The sequence below is a fragment of the Pelophylax lessonae genome, assembly GCF_965119305.1.
Source record: "Pelophylax lessonae genome assembly, chromosome: 1".
NCBI classification, from domain to species: Eukaryota; Metazoa; Chordata; class Amphibia; order Anura; family Ranidae; genus Pelophylax; species Pelophylax lessonae.
This window is the reverse complement of record NC_138768.1, coordinates 476,008,151-476,027,967: the sequence shown is the minus strand read 5'-3', so window position 1 is coordinate 476,027,967 and position 19,817 is coordinate 476,008,151. Positions and strand designations below refer to the sequence as shown.

Sequence of the window (19,817 nt, the reverse complement as noted above, 5' to 3'; positions counted from 1 at the left end):
CCACTCTTACAGTGAAGAACCCTTTACGCATTTTAAAGTTAAACCGCCTTTCCTCTAGTTTTAGTGAGTGGCCACGTGTCTTATTGTATTCCCTTACTCTGAATAGTTTGTTCCTTATGCTAGGGTCGCCAGTACAGTATTTGTACATTGATATCATATCCCCCCCTCAATCATCTCTTCTCCAGAGAGAAAAGGTTCAGTGCTTGTAGTCTTTCCTCATAGCTGATGTCCTCCATTCCCCTAATTATTTTTGTTGCCCTTCTCTGGACTCTTTCCAATTCCAGCACATCCTTCCTGAGGACCGGTGCCCAGAACTGGACAGCATACTCCAGATGTGGCCGGACCAGAGTCTTGTAGAGCGGGAGAATAATCTCTTTATTTCTGGAGTGAATCCCCTTTTTTATACATCCCAGTATTCTGTTGGCTTTGCTTGCAGCGGCTTGGCATTGCATGCCACCGCCAAGCCTGTTGTCTACCAGTACCCCCAAGTCTTTTTCCATCCTAGACTCACCCAGAGGTCCCCCCCCCCCCTAGTGAGTAGCTTGCTTTCTGGTTTCTGGCCCCCAAGTGCATTACTTTACATTTTTCAACATTAAACCTCATCTGCCATGTAGTTGCCCACCCCGTTATTTTGTTCAGGTCCGCTTGTAAGGTTTCCACATCCCGCATAGAAGATATTGGCAAGCTTAGTTTAGTATCATCCGCAAATACTGAGATTTTACTAGATATCCCCTCCTCTAGATCATTTATGAATAAATTAAACAGGATTGGCCCCAGGACAGAACCCTAGGGGACCCCACTTTCCACACCCGCCCAATCTGAGTACTCCCCATTAAAGCAGTAGTATCCCGCTTTTTTACACTTTTACCTACAGGTAAGCCTATAATAAGGCTTACCTGTAGGTACAAATAATATCTCCTAAACCGGCATGGTCCCCCCGGACCTTCGCGAGCGGCGCATGCGCTCTGAAGGTCCGGGGGGACCTTCAATCTATTTGCCGGGAGCTTGCCGGAAAATCACTCCCGCGCGCATGCGCGGGAGTGACGTCATCGCGGCTCCGGCCAATCATCGCGCCGGAGCCGTCTCTTCCAGCCAATCACCGCACCGGAGCCACCGAACCCGGAAGAGACGGCGAGGGATCATGGCAGCGCCCGCAGCGATGTCCGGGGGTCCGTGTCGGGGCTTCGTTCTAAGGTAAGTAATACATAATGAGCTAGTATGCGATGCATACTAGCTCATTATGCCTTTGTCTTGCAGGTTTTTTTTTTTTTTTTGAACTTTGGGTTTACAACCGCTTTAATCACCACCCTCTGGACTCTCCCCTGGAGCCAGTTCTCTATCCAGGTACTCACCTTATGGTCCATACCTACCTTCCTTAGTTTGTACAGTAAGCGTTTGTGGGGAACGGTGTCAAAGGCCTTTGCAAAGTCCAGATACACCACATCCACAGGCTTTCCTTTATCTAGGTGGCAGCTCACTTCATCGTAGAAGGTTAATAGATTGGTTTGGCAAGAACGATTTTTCATCAATCCATGCTGATTACTACTAATAAAACAGTTTTCATCACTAAAGTCTTGTATGTGGTCCCTTATCATCCCCTCCAAAATCTTGCAGACTACAGATGTTAGGCTGACCGGCCTATAGTTACCTGGGATACACCTCGGCCCCTTTTTAAATATTGGTACCACGTTGGCTTTTTTCCAATCAGCTGGCACCATACACGTCTGTAAACTATCCTTAAAGATCAAGAATAATGGTCTGGCAATCACCTGGCTGAGCTCTTTAAGAACCCTCGGGTGCAAGCCATCTGGTCCCGGTGGTTTATTTATGTTAAGTTTCTCTAGTTTAGTTTTAAGTCTATCTTCAGTTAGCCATGGCGGCACTTCCTGAGGTGTGTTTTTTAGTTCTGACTGTTTTGATGGGGGAATCAAGCAATTTTCTTTCCTTCCACCCATGACAGGTTTGTAGTTCTCAATGAACTAGTTCATTGATTTTTCCTGTCACTGTATCTGCTTGCCCGTACAGGATGTACGGGCACACAGATACACTGACAGATCTGCAAGCGACCTGCATGGCACCAGCGATCTGCTGATTGCTGGTGCAATGCTATCAGGCTAAAAAAAAAATAATAATAAATGCACATTTTTTTACCTGTAAAAAAAAAAAAAAAATGTAAATGTATTTATTTATTTTTAATTTAACCTATCCTTAAAGTCTTTATTTGCAAAAGGATTCTTCCTCTAAGCTGCACATTGATGACAGCTCCCCCCAGCCCAGCTACCTCCCCTTCTCCAACCTGATACCTTCCAATGCAGCCTTCACCAAAACTAATGCCCAGAATTACTGACTGATGCTAATCTAGTAATGGTGTAATGTAGGTGGAGATGGGAAGGCAGAGTCCTGCTGTCCAATTACAGCACTTGGCAATATGATTTAAATGGGGGTAATTAGAATAATCAGGGTCAAAAGGACCCTGAGATTTTCCTCTGAATCTGGTAAAAACCTGAGAATTCTGAGATAGTTGGGAGATATGCAGTTTACGGGGCCAAATAATGTACTTTTATTTCAACCAGAGTGGTTCTGGTTACTGTGACCAAGGTACTCTGACTGGTGCCATCCTTGTCTGTTTTTTTGAAATGTAAAATGTTATAAAAAATATATATATAAATGAAACAGTCATGGCCTGTTTATTGCAGCTACTATAGTGATTTTTATTGTCTTCCGGACCCCATGCTGACTGGCTGCCCTTCTGTATATTAACCACAGGGGGTCGCACGCTCAACATGAACGCCATCCACAAAATGGCTTGCATTTTCTTCATGAAAGGAAGACATTTTCTGACTGGACAAGGTGGAGATCATGATGTCACTGTCCTGTCTCTCCACCTCGTCCAATCAGAGAAAACATTGCATTCACTGTAAATGCAAGCCATTCTGTGAAATAGTGCCCAGCAAGTAACCCTCTGTGGCTACCAGTGGCGGCCTGTGCATAGGGGGCGCCGGGGCGCCGCCCCCCCTAAAAAAAAGAAAAAAAAATTACAAAAAGAACAATAAAGTTTTGAAAAAAAAAATCACGTTCGGCGGCCTATGTGGTGGCCCGGGGGGGGGGGATGAAGTTTACGACCCAGAAGAGGCGCCGATTGGCTGCCTTCTGGGGGCGTAACCTGGGCGCAGGTCGTAGCGCTAGGACACCCCCACAATCGTGATATCCTGGCTGTGATTGGTCCAGTCTCCAGCCTGGACCAATCATCATCCAGGACATCCGATTGCTGACCCCGCAATGGGGGCGGTGCCGTTGCGTGCGTCAGTAACGCACAGTCACCGCCCGATCTCATTCCCGCCAGACCGTTCGGAAGACCGAAAGAGCTGCCGTCAAAGAAGACAGAAGGGGAGCAGCGCCGTGGACGGTTCCCGGAATCCCGCCGCCGTCGTAAGAAGAGGACGAGAGGAGAGGAGCAGCGCCGTGGACGTCTCGCAGGCAGCCCAGGAGAGCAGGTAAGTGATTGAAGCCGACCTGTGCCATGCCTGTACCATCACCTGTGCCATGCCTAAAACATCACCTGTGCCATGCCTGTACCATCACCTGTGCCATGCCTGTACCATCACCTGTGCCATGCCTAAACCATCACCTGTGCCATGCCTAAACCATCACCTGTGCCATGCCTAAACCATCACCTGTGCCATGCCTGTACCATGCCTATACCATCACCTGTGCCATGCCTAAACCATCACCTGTGCCATGCCTAAACCATCACCTGTGCCATGCCTATACCCTCACCTGTGCCATGCCTAAACCATCACCTGTGCCATGCCTAAACCATCACCTGTGCCATGCCTAAACCATTACCTGTGCCATGCCTGTACCATGCCTATACCATCACCTGTGCCATGCCTATACCATCACATGTGCCATGCCTATATGCTCACCTGTGCCATGTCTGTACCATGCCTATACCATCACCTGTGCCATGCGCCCCCCCAAAAAATTTGATCACCAGCCGCCACTGGTGGCTACTATGCAGCAGGGCAGCTGCTCGGGCATCAGACCCGAAAGACAGTGGCAATAACTGTATTAGCAGTGACTACTACAGTGATTCTCTACTTTCACAGCAGTTCCACAGGCATGGCATATGCATCCCAACCCACAAGCTGGGAAAATGTAACTATGCAATCAAACCCTTACTGGGGGTTTAGCATTAAACTGCACTCCAGAACATTTATGACTTAACAATTGACAGGGTCTCATGACTTCAGCCCTGGAAGGTTTTACCCCCTTAATGACCAGGCCATTTTTTGCAAATCGGCACTACGTTACTTTAACTGACAATTGCGCGGTCGTGCGAAGCTGTACCCAAATACAATTGAGGTTCTTTTTTTCCCACAAATAAAGCTTTCATTTGGTGGTATGTAATCACCTGTGCGATTTTTTGATTTTGCACTGGTGGGCAAATCGAACACTAAGTGACACTTTTTGTGGACCAGTGACAACAATACAGTGATCAGTGTTAAATAATATGCACTGTTACTGTATAAGTGACACTGGTAGGGAAGGGGTTAATACTGGGGGTGATCAAGGGGTAAGTGTGAGCCTAAATTGTGCTTACTAACTGTGGGGGGGGGGGAGGCTCTGTAACAGGCACACAGAGATCGGTGTTTCAGCTTAGCTCTCACTGTGCCTGTCTGACAGTAGAGCCACCTGCCTTGTTTACATAGGCAGACGGCTCTTCTGTCAGTTTCTGTGAAGATTGTGAGAAGCAGGCGGCGATCGTGCCCGCTTCTCCCAGGGTCTGGCTCACACTGTGTCTAATCACAGCAGGAGCGCAGCTCAAGCAGCTGAGACCACGTGCACATAATCACTTAGATCTACGTGATTATGCGCAGCCGAGCCGCCCTGCTGCAGTAAATTTGCATGGGGCGGTTGGCAAGTGGTTAAAGACACTGGCTAGTGGAGGTTTATGATGCCTCTGCATTCTTTCTAACTCATCTATCCTCCATCAAACATGCCCTAAATTGGTTTTAAAAGGTTGTAAACCTCTGACATGAAAAATGAACAGAGCATATTCAAAGTACATAGTGTAATTTTTCTGTGCTGCCTAGTTCTTCTGCTATCTGCATGACTTACTGCTGAAAGGTTTTTCCAACTCCAAGAGATGGGGGTGGACAGCGAATGGGAGCACAAGGCCTGTGATTGATAGCCTCAGCTGTGCATATGTTCCTATGTGCTGTGTTGATGGGGGAGGGGGGGATGTTCCGTTCCTCCACTCAGTTCTCAGATTAAACAGAGTTCTCCTGTCTGAGCTGTGCAATTTGTGACATCAGATCCCTGCCCCCTTGCTTTCTGAAGCTCAGACAGGCTGTGTAAATTCTAGACTTTGATGTAGAAGAGAGAGGGCTGTAGATAAACAGGTGCAATCTATGTAGGAGGATTTGTTTCATCCATGTGTATCACCTGAGGCCATCACTTCACTGGGTCTGCGTGATGATTTACAACCACTGAAGCATGGATGCTTAAGCACAGACAGGAGGTTTAAATCTATAAGCAGAACAGAAAAGTGCCTCTGAGTGTAGACTTTTTAATATAGCACATAATAAAAAGACAAATGGCAACTCACAGAAGCCGGAAAACATTAGGCTTTTAGGATAATGCAGTAGTAAGGCTCCTCCTGGTGAACTGTCCGTCTGTTCAACCCGATACATCAGCTGGTGGCACTGTGGTCTGTGGGAGAAGATGATGCGGGCATACTCCTGCTGACTTCTGGGTCCCAGACAAAGGCCATGAGGAGACACACAGCGTGGGGAGAGGCGTGTGATGTCACCGGGGAGCTAGACCACCCCTACCATCATTTATACCAGAGAATTAAATCTGACTGTCTTCCTATTTCCTTGTAAATTCTAACCGGTTGCCGACCGCCGCAAGTACATATACTGGGTACGTCACTAGCCTGTCACTAGCTTGTGAGCCAATAGCGGGCGAGCGCGCGCCCGCTGAGGCGCGCGCCTGTCCCGGCTCGTTCCCTAACAAGTCAGTGCGTGTGACCGGCGGACCCGATGTCCGCCGGTCACTAGCGATCGTTCGCCGTGAAGGGAGAAAGGCAGGCGGCCAATGTAAACAAAGCCGCCTGTCATTCTCCCCTGTGTAAAAATGGAGATCACACGGTTCTACTATGTAGGACCGTTGATCTCTGTTCTTACACCAGTAGCCATGTCCAATCACAGTTAGAAACACGCCCCTATGGACATACTTAACCCCTCCTTCCCCAATAAAGTTAACCCCTTCGCTGCCAGTGTCATTTTTACAGTAACAGTGCATATTTATAGCACTGATTACTGTAGTAATGTCACTGGTACCCCCAAAAGTGTCAAAAATGTCAGTCAAGGGTCCGATCTGTCCGCCGCTAGAGCTACTTATGGATGTGAGATAATGTTCTCACAATATTGGGTCCTCCTCAATGCTAAAAGCCTGTCTGCTGTTTTCCACTTCACTAATACATAAATACCCTAGTAGAGTCTGACAGCACCGATTATCTCTACCCCCGTTGGTTGGCAGCTTTATATACAAGCACATTATATTGTCTCTAATGACTATAGGTAATTGACAAGATATTATAACTGATGCCATTTATTATTTTAACTATTTATAAGACAGAAAAAACTATATCGGTAGTCTTATTATTTATTTGGAAACAAATACAGGTTGAAAGATTCCCTGTAAAAACTTACCACATGGGAAAAACATTTTAACTCGAAAAAATGTAAATGTATGTTTTCAAAAAACTAAAAGGAACAAGTTACATATACTGGAGCATGTAAATTGTACAACATTGTGTCATCATGAGGCAATGTGCCCATATACCTGGGCACAATCATGACTACGCAATACATGACTGTTACATGTAATCAACCGTATCCTATGACGAATTATCACCTGCAGCTTGTCATGGAAAACTGTTTCTCGTTAAACAGTTCTTTTTGTATTTTTTTTTTATCCATTTTTATTGGCCTTACCTCCAAATTCTCCTTGGCCAATCTTCTTTCCAAGAGTCAAGCGCTGAAAACTAAGTAACCATCCAGCTGTAAGGAAGGAAGATACGTTACATGTTTGTATCAAGGGCAATGATATAGAGAAGAAATAAATGGCATGTAAACTATGACCTGATCATTGACAAGTTTCGGAGCTTTTATGTCAACATGACAGCTAAGTAACTCAAATTTTAAAGTGATAAATAAAGGCAACCCCTATATTCCTCCCAGAACAGGATTCCTTTAAATTGAATGTTATACTGTTTTGGTGTACATGATTTTGGTTTCTACTGCATTTCAGCCTTGCCACAAAAGAACCAGCTGACATCATGTCAGTGATTCTCTCATTAACCACTTGCCGACCGCCTAAGGTACATGTAATGGGGAAAGTCGGCTCTTCTGCGTGTAATCTGGTACCTGTACGTCATTTCGTGCAGCGGGTCTGGGGCGTGCATGTGCCCATGGACCTGGCAGTGGTTGGATTCGGTTCAGAATTGATCAATCATCAGGTCCAGGTCAATGGTTTATGGCCTGGACCTGCTGATCGGTTCGGATGAATGGCAGAATGTAATGTAATGTAAACACAGGCACCCCTTGATCACCCCTCCAGTTAACCCTTTTACTCCCTGTCACAATGTGAATAGGTACAGTGTACAGATTTTTTACTGATTGCTGTATTTGAGCCACTGGTGATGCTAAATAGCGTTAGCGTAAGTCCCAGATAGGTTTGGGTACCCGCCACATATTCCCTTTATAAACATTTAACCCTCTGATCCCCGACACCTGCCAGCACCTACGTTTAGCCCCTCCGCCCCCCCCCCCCAACATGTGCAGTAATAGTAGATCACTGTCACTTCTGATACACAGTACACAAACCCGCAGCATTAGCAGAGTAATGCCTGATCTCTGCTAGCGCCAGCAGGTACATTTGTTTGTAGCAGTTCAAACAGTCCTTGACAACCAGATGCTTTTTTACCTGTGAGTCTCCCTAGGTACCTATAAATTTAGTGGCCAAAATGTCCAAACAGAGGTACACTAGTGAAGAGGCCTGCACAATGCTGAGCATGACAGATGAGAGCGATGGGGAGTCCTCACTGTCAGAATCAGGCTCAGTATTCAACCTGTAGAGAGCAGCGGCACCCTGACAGATAGCTCTGACAACGGAGTAGTGATCCCTGCTAAGGTCAGGCATACTTGTTCCCGTTACCAGGTTGCTGAGATGCAACAATCGCATGGTTCACGTATGCAGCAGAGTGTCAGTACTAGTTGCGCTCAACCTTCTGGTGAACTGGCGAGAACCAGCAACCTAGTATATCCTGGTCATAGACAAACCAGCACTGCAATAACACTTGGTGATGGGGCGAGTCCCATAAATGCAGTTCAAGCTGGTGCGGTGGCTAGCACAAGTAGTGTCTCGCAGCCACCAATAAATCAAAGACAGGCCTGTAGAGCCCATAGTGGGCTTCCTGATGCACTTGTAATTCCTGATTAGAAACCCACCATTTCTACAGCGCCCATACTTCCCCCATTAACTATCCAACCCGGAATTCAGGTGGAATCAGCAGAATTAACTCCCCTTTTTTTTTTTTAGCTGTTTTTAACGGAAGATCTGTACGGATCTATTGTGGACCAAAGCAATTTATATGCCAATCAATTTATCGGCGCTAACCCAAATTTAACCTTTGCCAGATAATTTGTATGGAAACCTATAACGGTTCCTGAATTTAAGACCTTTCTGGGCCTATCCCTCCTCATGGGCATTACTAAAAAGAGTGAGTTGCGGTCATATTGGTCAAGTGACCGAATTCCTCATATGCCATGTTCTCTGGTGCCATGGCCAGGATTAGATACAAGCAAATCTTGCGGTTTATGCACTTCAGCGACAATGAAATCTGTCGTCCTCAAGGTGACCCTTAATTTGATCGGCTCCACAACATTCGGCCCCTCATAAACCACTTTAACCAAAAATTTGCCTTAAAAAGTTTTACACGTAGATGAGTCCCTGATGAAGTCACTTGACGGTGACGACACGTGTAGGGCAGACAGCTGATAGATACTGGAAGTGTTGCTGGAGGACAAGCCGGCCGCTCGTGTGTCACAACAGGATCGCCTGTTTTTAAATGTGAGTGCCTTTTATCTCGTAATAAAATTATTTAATTAATTATTTGTTTGCATTAGATTCTTTATTTAATTATCGGCTATTTATTTGAAGATTGTGTATTAGCCTTATACACAAATTTGTGTGGTTACATATTGCATTCTCACTTGAGTCATCCCTATATTTTATATTTTTACTTTTGTTGTTTTTACCTTCACTCACTATTAGTTTATCACATTTATTAAGGAGATATTTTCAGATGATCATCTAGCATCTTATGATATCACATTGTTTAACCAATTATCTTGATAATATTTTATCTTTTAACCACTTGCCGACTGCTCACTGAGCTGGTACTGCGGCAAAGTGGCTCGTTATCGTCTGGCGACGTAGACCTAAGTCATCAGACTCTCCCCTCTCTCGGCGGCGCACATGCCAGTGCAGGAGCAAGTGTAAAGGGGGTGCCAGTGTGTGGACCCTGAAGTGTAGAGAGGGTGCCTAGTGAGAGGACCCTGAAGTGTAGTGAGGGTGCCTAGTGAGAGGACCCCGAAATATAGAGCGGGTGCCTAGTGAGAGGACCCTGAAGTACAGAGGGGGCGCCAGCGGTTGGGCCCTGAAGAGTTAAAGTGTACAGGGTGCAGTGTGCAGTGTACAGTGTTGAGAGTTTCAGCAGCACAAGCAGTATACAGAGGCTACCTCAGTCAGCAAGGACTGGAGGGAGCAGTGTTCGGGACTTTTGAGCTAACCAGAGAGTCAGAAGTCAAGTTCAAGTACAGTTCAGCAAGTCAGTGTTTTTCAAGCGCCACCAGGCATTGGTCGGCATCCAGCCGGCGTCAAGACAGCGCTGAAAGGCATTTTTTCTTCAAAGTGTCCCATTTGTACCTAGTTAAGCCAGAGGAGTATCCCACCCATCCCCAATATCAAATAAACATAACAAACCAAAGATGCCGGACTGGTCTTTGACTCAGATCTCACACTTGGGTATTCAGCTTAAATGGACTGAAGGTGTCACCGGTAACCATGGCCAGGGCCGGCGCTACTCATAAGGCAGCACAGTCAGCCGCCTGAGGGCGCTAGGGTGGCGGGGGCGGGGAATTCCCTTCCCATAACTACTACATTAGTCCTGGAGAGGAGTCCCGCACATTCAGGAGCAGAGGCAAGTGTGCAGGGGCGCGCTGGTGTGGGCACCAGTGTCATCTACCCCGCAGCTTGTGCGGGGTGTTTGGTGCCCCACAAGGCAGGCTGTAGTGTCCACTCTGCAAGGCACCCAGCATCTCTCCCCGAGTCCCTGCCCACCAGCTGCCTTTCACAGCGTGGACTGAACTACCCCCCCCCCCCTACTCGGCTGGGATGTATTCCTCTACACACTGACAGGAGGAGGAGACACTGCTGTGCTGCTGTGAATGTTCCCGGCTGATCTGAGGTCCGTGATTTTTACAATGTAGATGACACTTGCAGGGAGGAATTGGGAGAGGGAAGTATAGGAGGGAGGGTGGAGGTGAACAGCTTGAAAAGAGTGATAAGGAGGGGGTGGGGGTGGGGGATGCTAAGAGAATACTGCATGTCTTAGGGAGTGTTTCAGTAGGAGGGAGACTTGTGCTCGGAGGGGAAAATGGATATGAAATCTGACCACCCCCCAGCACAAGTCCTGTCTCCTCCCAAAGTACCCCTGGGACATACAGTATTCTCTTATCTCTCCCCCCCCCCCCCCCCCCCAAAATCAAAGAGATGCTGGCTTCTACATAGGAAACAAATTGGCATTTAGGACAATCGGCACCCCACTAGAGATGCAGGGCAATCACCCCATGAACCTACATTAGTACTCCCCTGCCAGGCAAGTTTAGTGGAGACAGGTGGCAGAAGTTTTTGCAGCATTGGGCTCACTCCAGGACTCGGGACCAGTTCACACCACGAATCACACAGGAACACACTGTGCATTCCTGTGTGAGTTACATGCATTCCAGGTGCCATGCAATTTCAGCCCATTAGTTTGAATGGGCTGAAATCATGTCAGACTGCACCAAGAGTTGTAAAACGCACAGGATGCGGATCACATGTTACTACTGTACCATACAATCTGATAGAGGCAAACGCATTACATTTGTAACCTAAGTTTGGGGTGTCATTAAGTTACCACTGACACCCACTGCTGATTGCAACTGCAGTGCATTTTAAATGCAGTTCAGGAAACCCACACGGAATGCAGGTTTCTCACACTGCATGCTGGTGTGAACTAGCCCTGGATTTGCAAGATTTTGTCCTCATTTCCAGAAGGTCCCACAAAAAGCAGGACATTTGGGAAGTATTGTTGATTGATTTGCATTAGAAAGGGGGGGGGGGGGGTTGTGTTTTGGGCGAGGTCTTGTACAGGGAAGGAGTTTTGAGTGGGATTTATGATGGAACTAAGCAACGGAGTTGTACTGATGGGAAATTCGGAGGGAGAGCGGATTTGTGCTTGGAGGGGATTTGGGGTGGTGTATTTGTGCTGGGATGTGGATTTGTGTTGGGAGGGGGTATTTAGGGGGTGGAAAAAAAAGTTGTGCTGGGAAAGGGGATATAGGGGAGCGAATTTGTGCTAGAAATGGGGAAAAGATTTACACTAGCAGGAAGATCTGTGCTAGAAGAAGTATTAGGGGATTGTTTTGCTGGGAGAAGAAATTAGGGGGGATTTGTTGTGCTGGGAAGGGGGCTTGGGTGGGAGAGAATTTGTACTGGAATGGGGGGGTTGTGCTAGGAGGGAGCATTTGGGGGGTGGAAGAGGGTTTATTCTGAGAGGGGGTAAGATGGGGAAATTAGAAGAAGGGGGGATTGGCCTGAGACTAGGGAAGGCTGGATGAGGGGGGGGGGGGGTGTACAAATTAGTGCTGGATTTTATTTTATTTTTTTGAAGGGGAGGGAGTGGGGATTTTTACTCTCCTTACCACTACACGGTCCCATGAATTCTGTGCATTACGCCCCTGCCCCCTGCATTCTGGGCACTGCACTCCTGCCCCCTGCATTCTGGGCATTACACCCCTGCCCCCTGCATTCTGGGCATTACACCCCTGCCTCCTGCATTCTGGGCATTACACCCCTGCCTCCTGCTATCTGGGCATTGCACCCCTGCCCCCTGCATTCTGGGCATTACACCCCTGCCCCCTGCATTCTGGGCATTACACCCCTGCCTCCTGCTATCTGGGCATTGCACCCCTGCCCCCTGCATTCTGGGCATTACACCCCTGCCTCCTGCTATCTGGGCATTGCACCCCTGCCCCCTGCATTCTGGGCATTACACCCCTGCATTCTGGGCATTACACCCCTGTCCCTTGCATTCTGGGCATTGCACCCCTGCCCCCTGCATTCTGGGTATTGCACCCCTGCATTCTGGGCATTACACCCCTGCCCCTTGCATTCTGGGCATTGCACCCCTGCATTCTGGGCATTACACCCCTGCCCCTTGCATTCTGGGCATTGCACCCCTGCTCCCTGCATTTTGGGCATTGCACTCCTGCCCCCTGCATTCTGGGCATTACACTCCTGCCCCCTGTATTCTGTGCATTACACTCCTGCCCCCTGTATTCTGTGTTGGGAGGTATGCATTACTTAAAGCTGCGCCCTCTCTTCTATTGGGCTCAGCTTGGAGATTTTAGTTTGCCTCACCTGCCAGCTTCCCCAAATTTGTAATGCTGTGTAATGTCATTCACGCTTCGCTCCATCACATTACGGGCACAACATAAAGGAGGTACCAGCGAGGCTGTAGACAGTGGGGGTGGGGCACCAAAATGCACCTTCGCCTGTGTAGACAAAAATCCTTGCACCCGCCCTGACCATGGCAGACCCACATCAGGCCCAATGCCTGGAAAATCTGCTACAGGTACAAAAACATCCTCCGAGAGCAACTTCTCCAAACCATCCAAAAACACTTTGGTAATGACTAATGCCTTTTCCAGCATGATGGAGCACCTTGCTATAAGGCAAAAGTGAAAACTAAGTGGTTTGGGGAACAAAACATCGACATTTTGGGTACATGGCCAGGAAACTCCCCAGACCTTAATCCTATTGAGAACTTGTAGTCAATTCTCAAGAGGCGGGTGAACCAAAAAAAAAAAACACAAGTTCTGACAAATTCGATGCATTGATAATGCAAGAATGGGCTGTTATTAGTCAGGTTATGGCCCAGAAGTTGATTGACAGCACGCCAGAGAAAATTGCAGAGGCCTTGAAAAAGAAGGGTTAACACTTCAAATATTGACTCTTTGCATAAACTTAATGTAATTGTCAATAAAAGCCATTGACTTCTGAAATGCTTGCAATTATATGTCAGTATACCTTAGTAACATCTGACAAAAAGATCTAAAAACACTGAAGCAGCAGACTTTGTGAAAGTGATACTAAAGTCTCGTTTTTTTTTTTAGTTAAAAATAACAAACATACTTACCTGTTTTGTGAAGTGGCTTTGCACAGAGCAGCCCAGATCCTCCTCTTCTCGTGTCCCTCTTCGGCGCTCCTGGCCCCTTCCTCCTGGGGAGTGCCCCCACAACAAGCAGCTTGCTATGGGAGCACCGGAGCCTAGCCACAGCTGCCTGTGTCCATTCAGACATAGAGCCCTGCCCCCTTTCTCTCCTCATTAACTGGCTGAATGACTTTGATTGACAGCAGCAGGAGCCAATAGCGCAGCGCTGCTGTCTCAGCCAATGAGGAGGGGAGTCCCAGGCAGCCGAGACACTCCTGCAATATCGCTGGATCTAGATGGGCCTCAGGTAGGTATTAGGAGGCTAATAAATTCCAATGTCAACTTCCAGAGACAATATACCAAAACACAGCACCATAATCCACCAGTTTCAAAATATAGAGTATCAGCTAAGCTGAAACACAGATCTCTCTTTTCCTCTGGCACCTCTATCCCCCACACAGTTAGAAAGCATTCCCTAGGAGCACACTTAACCCCTTCATCACCCTAGTGTTAACCCCTTCCCTGCCAATGTCATTTATACAGTAACAGTGCATTTTTTTTTTAGCACTGATCACTGTGTTGGTGTCACTGGTCCCCAAAAAGTGTCATCCTGTGTCAAATTTGTCTGCAACAATGTCGCAGTCCCGCTAAAAATGTCTGATCGCCGCCATTACTAGTAAAAACAATTTAAAAAAATAAAAAGTCCATAAATCTATCCCAAAGTTTGTAGACACTATAACTTTTACGCAAACTAATCAAAATACCCCATTAGGATTTTGTTTTTACCAAAAATATGTAGCAGAGTACATATTGGCCTAAATGAATGAAAAAATGTTATTTTTAAGAAAAAAAATTATTGGGAATGTTTTATAGCAGAATTTAAAAAATATTGTTTTTTTTTTCCAAAGATTCAGTCTTTTTTTGTTTATAGCGCAAAAAAGAAAAACCGCAGGGGTGATCAAATACCACTAAAAGAAAGCTCTATTTGTGGGGAAAAAAAAAACATCAATTTTTTTTGGGTATGCACAATTGTCAGTGAAAGCAACGCAGTGCCGTATCGCAAGAAAATGGCCTGTCATTAAAGAGGAAGTAAACCCTCCTCTGAGACTTTTACCTATAGGTAAGCCTATATTAAGGCTTACCTATAGGTACTGTAAATATCTCCTAAACATGCACCGTTTAGGAGATATTTACCTTACATGCAGCCAGTGACGTCACTGGCGCATGCGCTCTGAAAGAACGGCCGCTGGTGCCGTTTCTTCAGAGCCCCGTGCCGTGACCGTTGGCTCCCGCGCGTGTGCGCGGGAGTGACGTCACTGCGGCTCCGGCCAATGCCGCGATCCCGGAAGACGGGCAACTGGACATGTCGCCCGTCATACAGGTGAGCGGGCGGGACGGCGGGGGCTCGTTATTAGGTAAGTATTTCATAATGAGCTAGTATGCGATGCATACTAGCTCATTATGGGTTTCTCTTTCAGGTTGCAGCAAAAAAAAAGTTTCATGGGTTTACAACCTCTTTAAGGGGTAAAATCTTCCAGTGCTGAAGTGATTAAAGGTGTAGTTTGGAGCACCACCACATGAGATGAATTAAATCACCATGGTCTCTAGAGCACCTTGTACAGGTTGGATCCTCTCTAAGTCCCATTGTGAATAGTCTCACCGGAGTGAAGTGTACTCTGTGGAGAATATACAATTGCGATAACCTCTGTGTACCGTTAGGGGAACAAGACTGCACCGCCTGTAAGGCCTCCTCTCACTGCTCCTCCTCAAATGCACCCACATCCTGCTCCCGTCTACTCTCAGCTCTCGATGGAAAGTATTTTAGAAAAATGCACAGTAGCATGTAGTAGCATCTGGATATGAACCCTTTATATATTATACACCACTTCTGACATGTAGTTAAATATGGGGGTTGGTGACTGTACCTTATTATCAACACCAGCCTGTGCTCTACAAGCATGTTGTAACTTGTGGGAGGCGGAATCTATTTTGCAATACAGAAAATGGACACAAGCTGCCATTCTCAAAAATATGGGACAAATGTGTAATACCATAACGTTTCTATTTGACTCCATATTGCAAAGAGCGCAGCTCAGAATAATAAGCATTGTCCCCAAATGTTGCTAAATCGAGTAAAACACACAACCACCTGTCTTGCATTATTCCACACTTTTTGCATAAGGGACTAGGTAGGAAAGAGTTTATTGGAGATCAGAGCTTCCAGACCCATGGCTACATTGTTCGCTCCCATCACGTAAAGGAGAATGCGCCTGAATGGGTCCGCGAGAACACCCTCCGGAACCATGACTCTAGCAATATGTTGTAACTGGGCAGCAAGGTAATATAACCAGGGGTCTCTGCATTTGTATAACCCTCCTTTGGTCTCTGCATTTGTTCCAGCTTTATTTTAGGAGGCTTAGAGTGCCAAAGAAACATTCTAAACAGAGTTGATAATTCAAAACATTTTTAGGGGGATAACCATCGGGGTATTGTGTAAAACATAAAAAAGTTGTGGCATAAAAATCATTTGATTTAGGTTGATTTTCCCTACCACTGAGAGTTTAAGTCTTGATCAAATTTTGGCCTTTTCTCTAATGCGGGTAAGTGGGGGGGGGGGGGGGGGAGGGGGGAAGGTTTAGATGTACATAGTCAAGCAGGCTGGAGGTACCGAATATCCCCAAGTAGTGATCGACCGATATCTTTTTTAGTTGCATATACCGATATTTTGCCGATCGCATATCGGTATCGGTCGATATTTTCACACATGTAAAAATTACCCAAAAAAACACAAATTTCGACACAAATCTCCTAACAAACATGTTAATCTTTATTTATCAACATTTTTAACATTAAGTGCTCATTCTTCACACCTTAACTGCATAAAAACTGATAGGAAAACTTCAGTTGCAAGGAGTTGGACATCAGCATTTCACACCATCTGATTGTGCAATATGTATGATAAAGTGCTGCAGTAAGGGGCTTACTCACTGCAATATAAAAATGTTAATTCACTACTGCAGTGCAGTCAGCGCAAAACTGCTAGAAAAAAAACTAGGCAACAACAACAGCTACACAATAAAATACACATACACACTGCACAACTGCTATAAAAAGAGCAAGGCAACAGCTACACATGTCACAATGGATTGGACTGGACTGGACTCTGAGTCAGTGGAGGACTACCTCTGTGTGCAGTATGGCACTCACTGCAAATACTGCAGTCAGTGCAATACTGCTAGAAGAAAAGCAAGGCAAGTAGGCAACAGCTACACATGTTACAGTGGATTGGACTGGAGTCAGTTGAGGACTATCTGCACTGCAGTATGGCACTCACTGCAACTACTGCAGTCAGTGCAATACTGCTAGAAGAAAAGCAAGGCAACAGCTACACATGTCACAATGGATTGGACTGGAGTCAGTTGAGGACTATCTGCACTGCAGTATGGCACTCACTGTAACTACTGCAGTGTGCAGTCAGTGCAATACTGCTAGACGAAAAGCAAGGCAAGTAGGCAACAGCTACACATGTCACAATGGATTGGACTGGACTGGACTCTGAGTCAGTGGAGGACTCCCTCTGTGTGCAGTATGGCACTCATTGCAAATACTGCAGTCAGTGCAATACTGCTAGAAGAAAAGCAAGGCAAGTAGGCAACAGCTACACATCTCACAGTGGATTGGACTGGAGTCAGTGGAGGACTATCCTGCCCTGCAGTATGGCACTCACTGCAACTACTGCAGTCAGTGCAATACTGCTAGAAGAAAAGCAAGGCAACAGCTACACAGTGGATCGGATTGTGTACTACCGCTGCAGTAGGGCACTCACTCATTGGAATAATTTTAAGTCACTACTGCACTACTGCAGTAATGATTAAAAATGATTGCAGCAGTGAGTGGTGTTCTACTGCAGCAGTAGTCACTGACACTGACTCCAATCCACTGTCTATGTCTATTTTTTTTCTATCACCTTTGCACTGACTGCAGCGCAGCACAGTCAGTGCAAAACTGTTAGAAAAAAATTGATAGACACAAGCTAGACAGTGGATTGGACAGACTCAGTGGACTGGTGGACAGGCACTACACTATAGAATATCTACACTTTCAAATCAATACTCCTAGTTAAGTAGAACAATATTATAGTACAGAAAGCATAACATTTCAGCATGTTCACCAGTTAAACGGCTTCTTTTCTTTTAATAAATTGCTGCCACTTCACTAAAAACACGCTCACTTGGTACTGAGGAAGGAGGAGCAGAAAGGTATCTTCTAGCATGAGAAGCAAGTCTTTTGTAGCGTGCCTCATTTTCTTTCCACCACTGAAGAGGATCACTTCTTCTGTCAATTACTGGTTCCTTCAAATAGAAATGAAGTTCATCATCCAGGCTCATTATTGCCGATTTTGATGAATCCTCTGCATGAGGCCCCAATAAAACGCTGAACATGGCATCTATTTGACCAGGATGAATTTTCTCTTCTGTCTGTTGTCTTTTGGGACATTTTTCTCCTGCATCCTACTCTTCCACATCAGAATCCTTCTATTCTTGTCCTTGACTTTTCTTTTCGTCAGGAGGAGCCTCCTGCACCTTCTGTTGAATATCTTCTGTCAGCCATTGCTTTGCCTTGGGCAATACATCCTCAGAGGAAAAAGGATGGTTCTTGTATCGAGGATCCAAAAGACATGCAAGCACAACAGTTTTATTCTCCTCATGCTTCTCAAACCTTTTGGCGAGGCTGTCCCTTATGGCCTGCCTGCATGCTTTGATGCCATGTGTGTGGGGTCCTTCATTCTGTTGAAGAAGCATCTTCAGGACTCTCACACATGGGATCACAGAGGAAACAGATGAGTCGTAATGACTCACCTCCAGTGTCACTTCCTCAATGGGTATGAGCATCTCTATAATGTTGCCTACTATGTCCCACTGATCTGCAGTAGGGCAAGAATGTCCTCCAAGTCCATATTCACCAGAATATATAGTGAGAACTCGCATCCTCTGTAACATGTGTAGCGTTGAGTTCCATTGTGTTGGAACAGCCTGTATCAGGTTGTTTTTGGGTAGGCCAAGGTCTTCCTGAATGCACCCCAGTCGCTGCTTGGCAAGAACAGAATGGTGGAAATGGCCTGCACACTTCTTCAGCATGGTAATGATGTCCAGCAAAGCTTTCTGGTGTGACAGACTATCATTTACCACCAGTTGGAGGGTGTGTGCCATGCAACTGAGGTCTGACACTTCAGCAAGTCTCATACCTTTAACCATGTTCCCTCCACTGTCTCGCAGTACAAGCATAACTCGGTCTTTGCTGATTCCCCATTCTTCTAGCATGCCTAGAAACATTTCTTTAATGTACAGTACTCCCCAGTGTGGGATCCTTGCATCACTTTTGTATTCAACACCAAATGCCTTCTTGTTCATCCGCTGTCAATGTAGTGGCATGTAAGACTCATTAGTGATTCTCTTTGTCCTGACCAGCAGTATGTCGTGAATGAAAGTGAGTTTCCAGCATTCCCTGGTTGCAGCATAGTCTTAACTTTGTCAACGACCTTTTGGTGAATCTTTTGCAGCATTTCAGTTCGATAAAACTTGTCACTCTTAAGTATGTATCTTGGCTCAACTATGGACATCAACCGCTTAAATCCAGAGTCAGACACTATTGTAAATAGCTGGTTATCAGTGACCATCATCTCAGTGATTACTCTGTCCAGCAGTTGTGATCTTCCATCAGATTTTTGCCATCTGTTTTTTTCTGAAACATATCTGTTATTGTTGCCTGGGATAGGGATGATTCACCTTGTGGTTCATTTTGTTTTTTCTGTCCTGCATGATACAATTCAAGATGATGAACTCTTAAATGGGCCCAAAAATCAGACGTATTTTTGGTTTTTGCAGTTATTGATCCCATGCTTACATTGTTTTTGATTGTTTTGCACAGTGCTGCTGATTTTCCTGGCGATGGAGAAGAGAAATACTCCCAGACCACACTTTTAATTTTTCTATCTCCATCCATCTCCATTGAAACAAGAAAGAGTCAGTCCGAGTCAGACACTAAGTTAGGCTTACACAAAATGGCTGGCTGGCCCCCTGTGGTGGCTGGCTGGCTGCCTGGCAGCCTGTGGTGCCTGGCTGGCACCCTGTGGTGGCTGGCACCCTGTTGTGGGTGGCTGTCTGGCTGGCAGGCACCGTGTGGTGGGTGGGTGGCTGGCACTCTGTTGTGGGTGGCTGTCTGGCTTGCAGGCACTGTGTGGTGGGTGGGTGGCTGGCACCCTGTGGTG

General features: G+C 46.2%; 1 protein-coding gene across 1 annotated transcript in view; it reads right to left on the bottom strand.

The window, feature by feature from the left end:
- The window catches only part of MATK (megakaryocyte-associated tyrosine kinase), a 94,531-nt gene that overhangs the window by 18,972 nt on the left and 55,742 nt on the right, over positions 1–19,817 (bottom strand). The window contains exon 5 of the mRNA XM_082257111.1: positions 7,005–7,070. Within this exon, the coding sequence (XP_082113237.1) occupies positions 7,005–7,070 (66 nt within the window). The remainder of the gene's footprint in view (positions 1–7,004; positions 7,071–19,817) is intronic.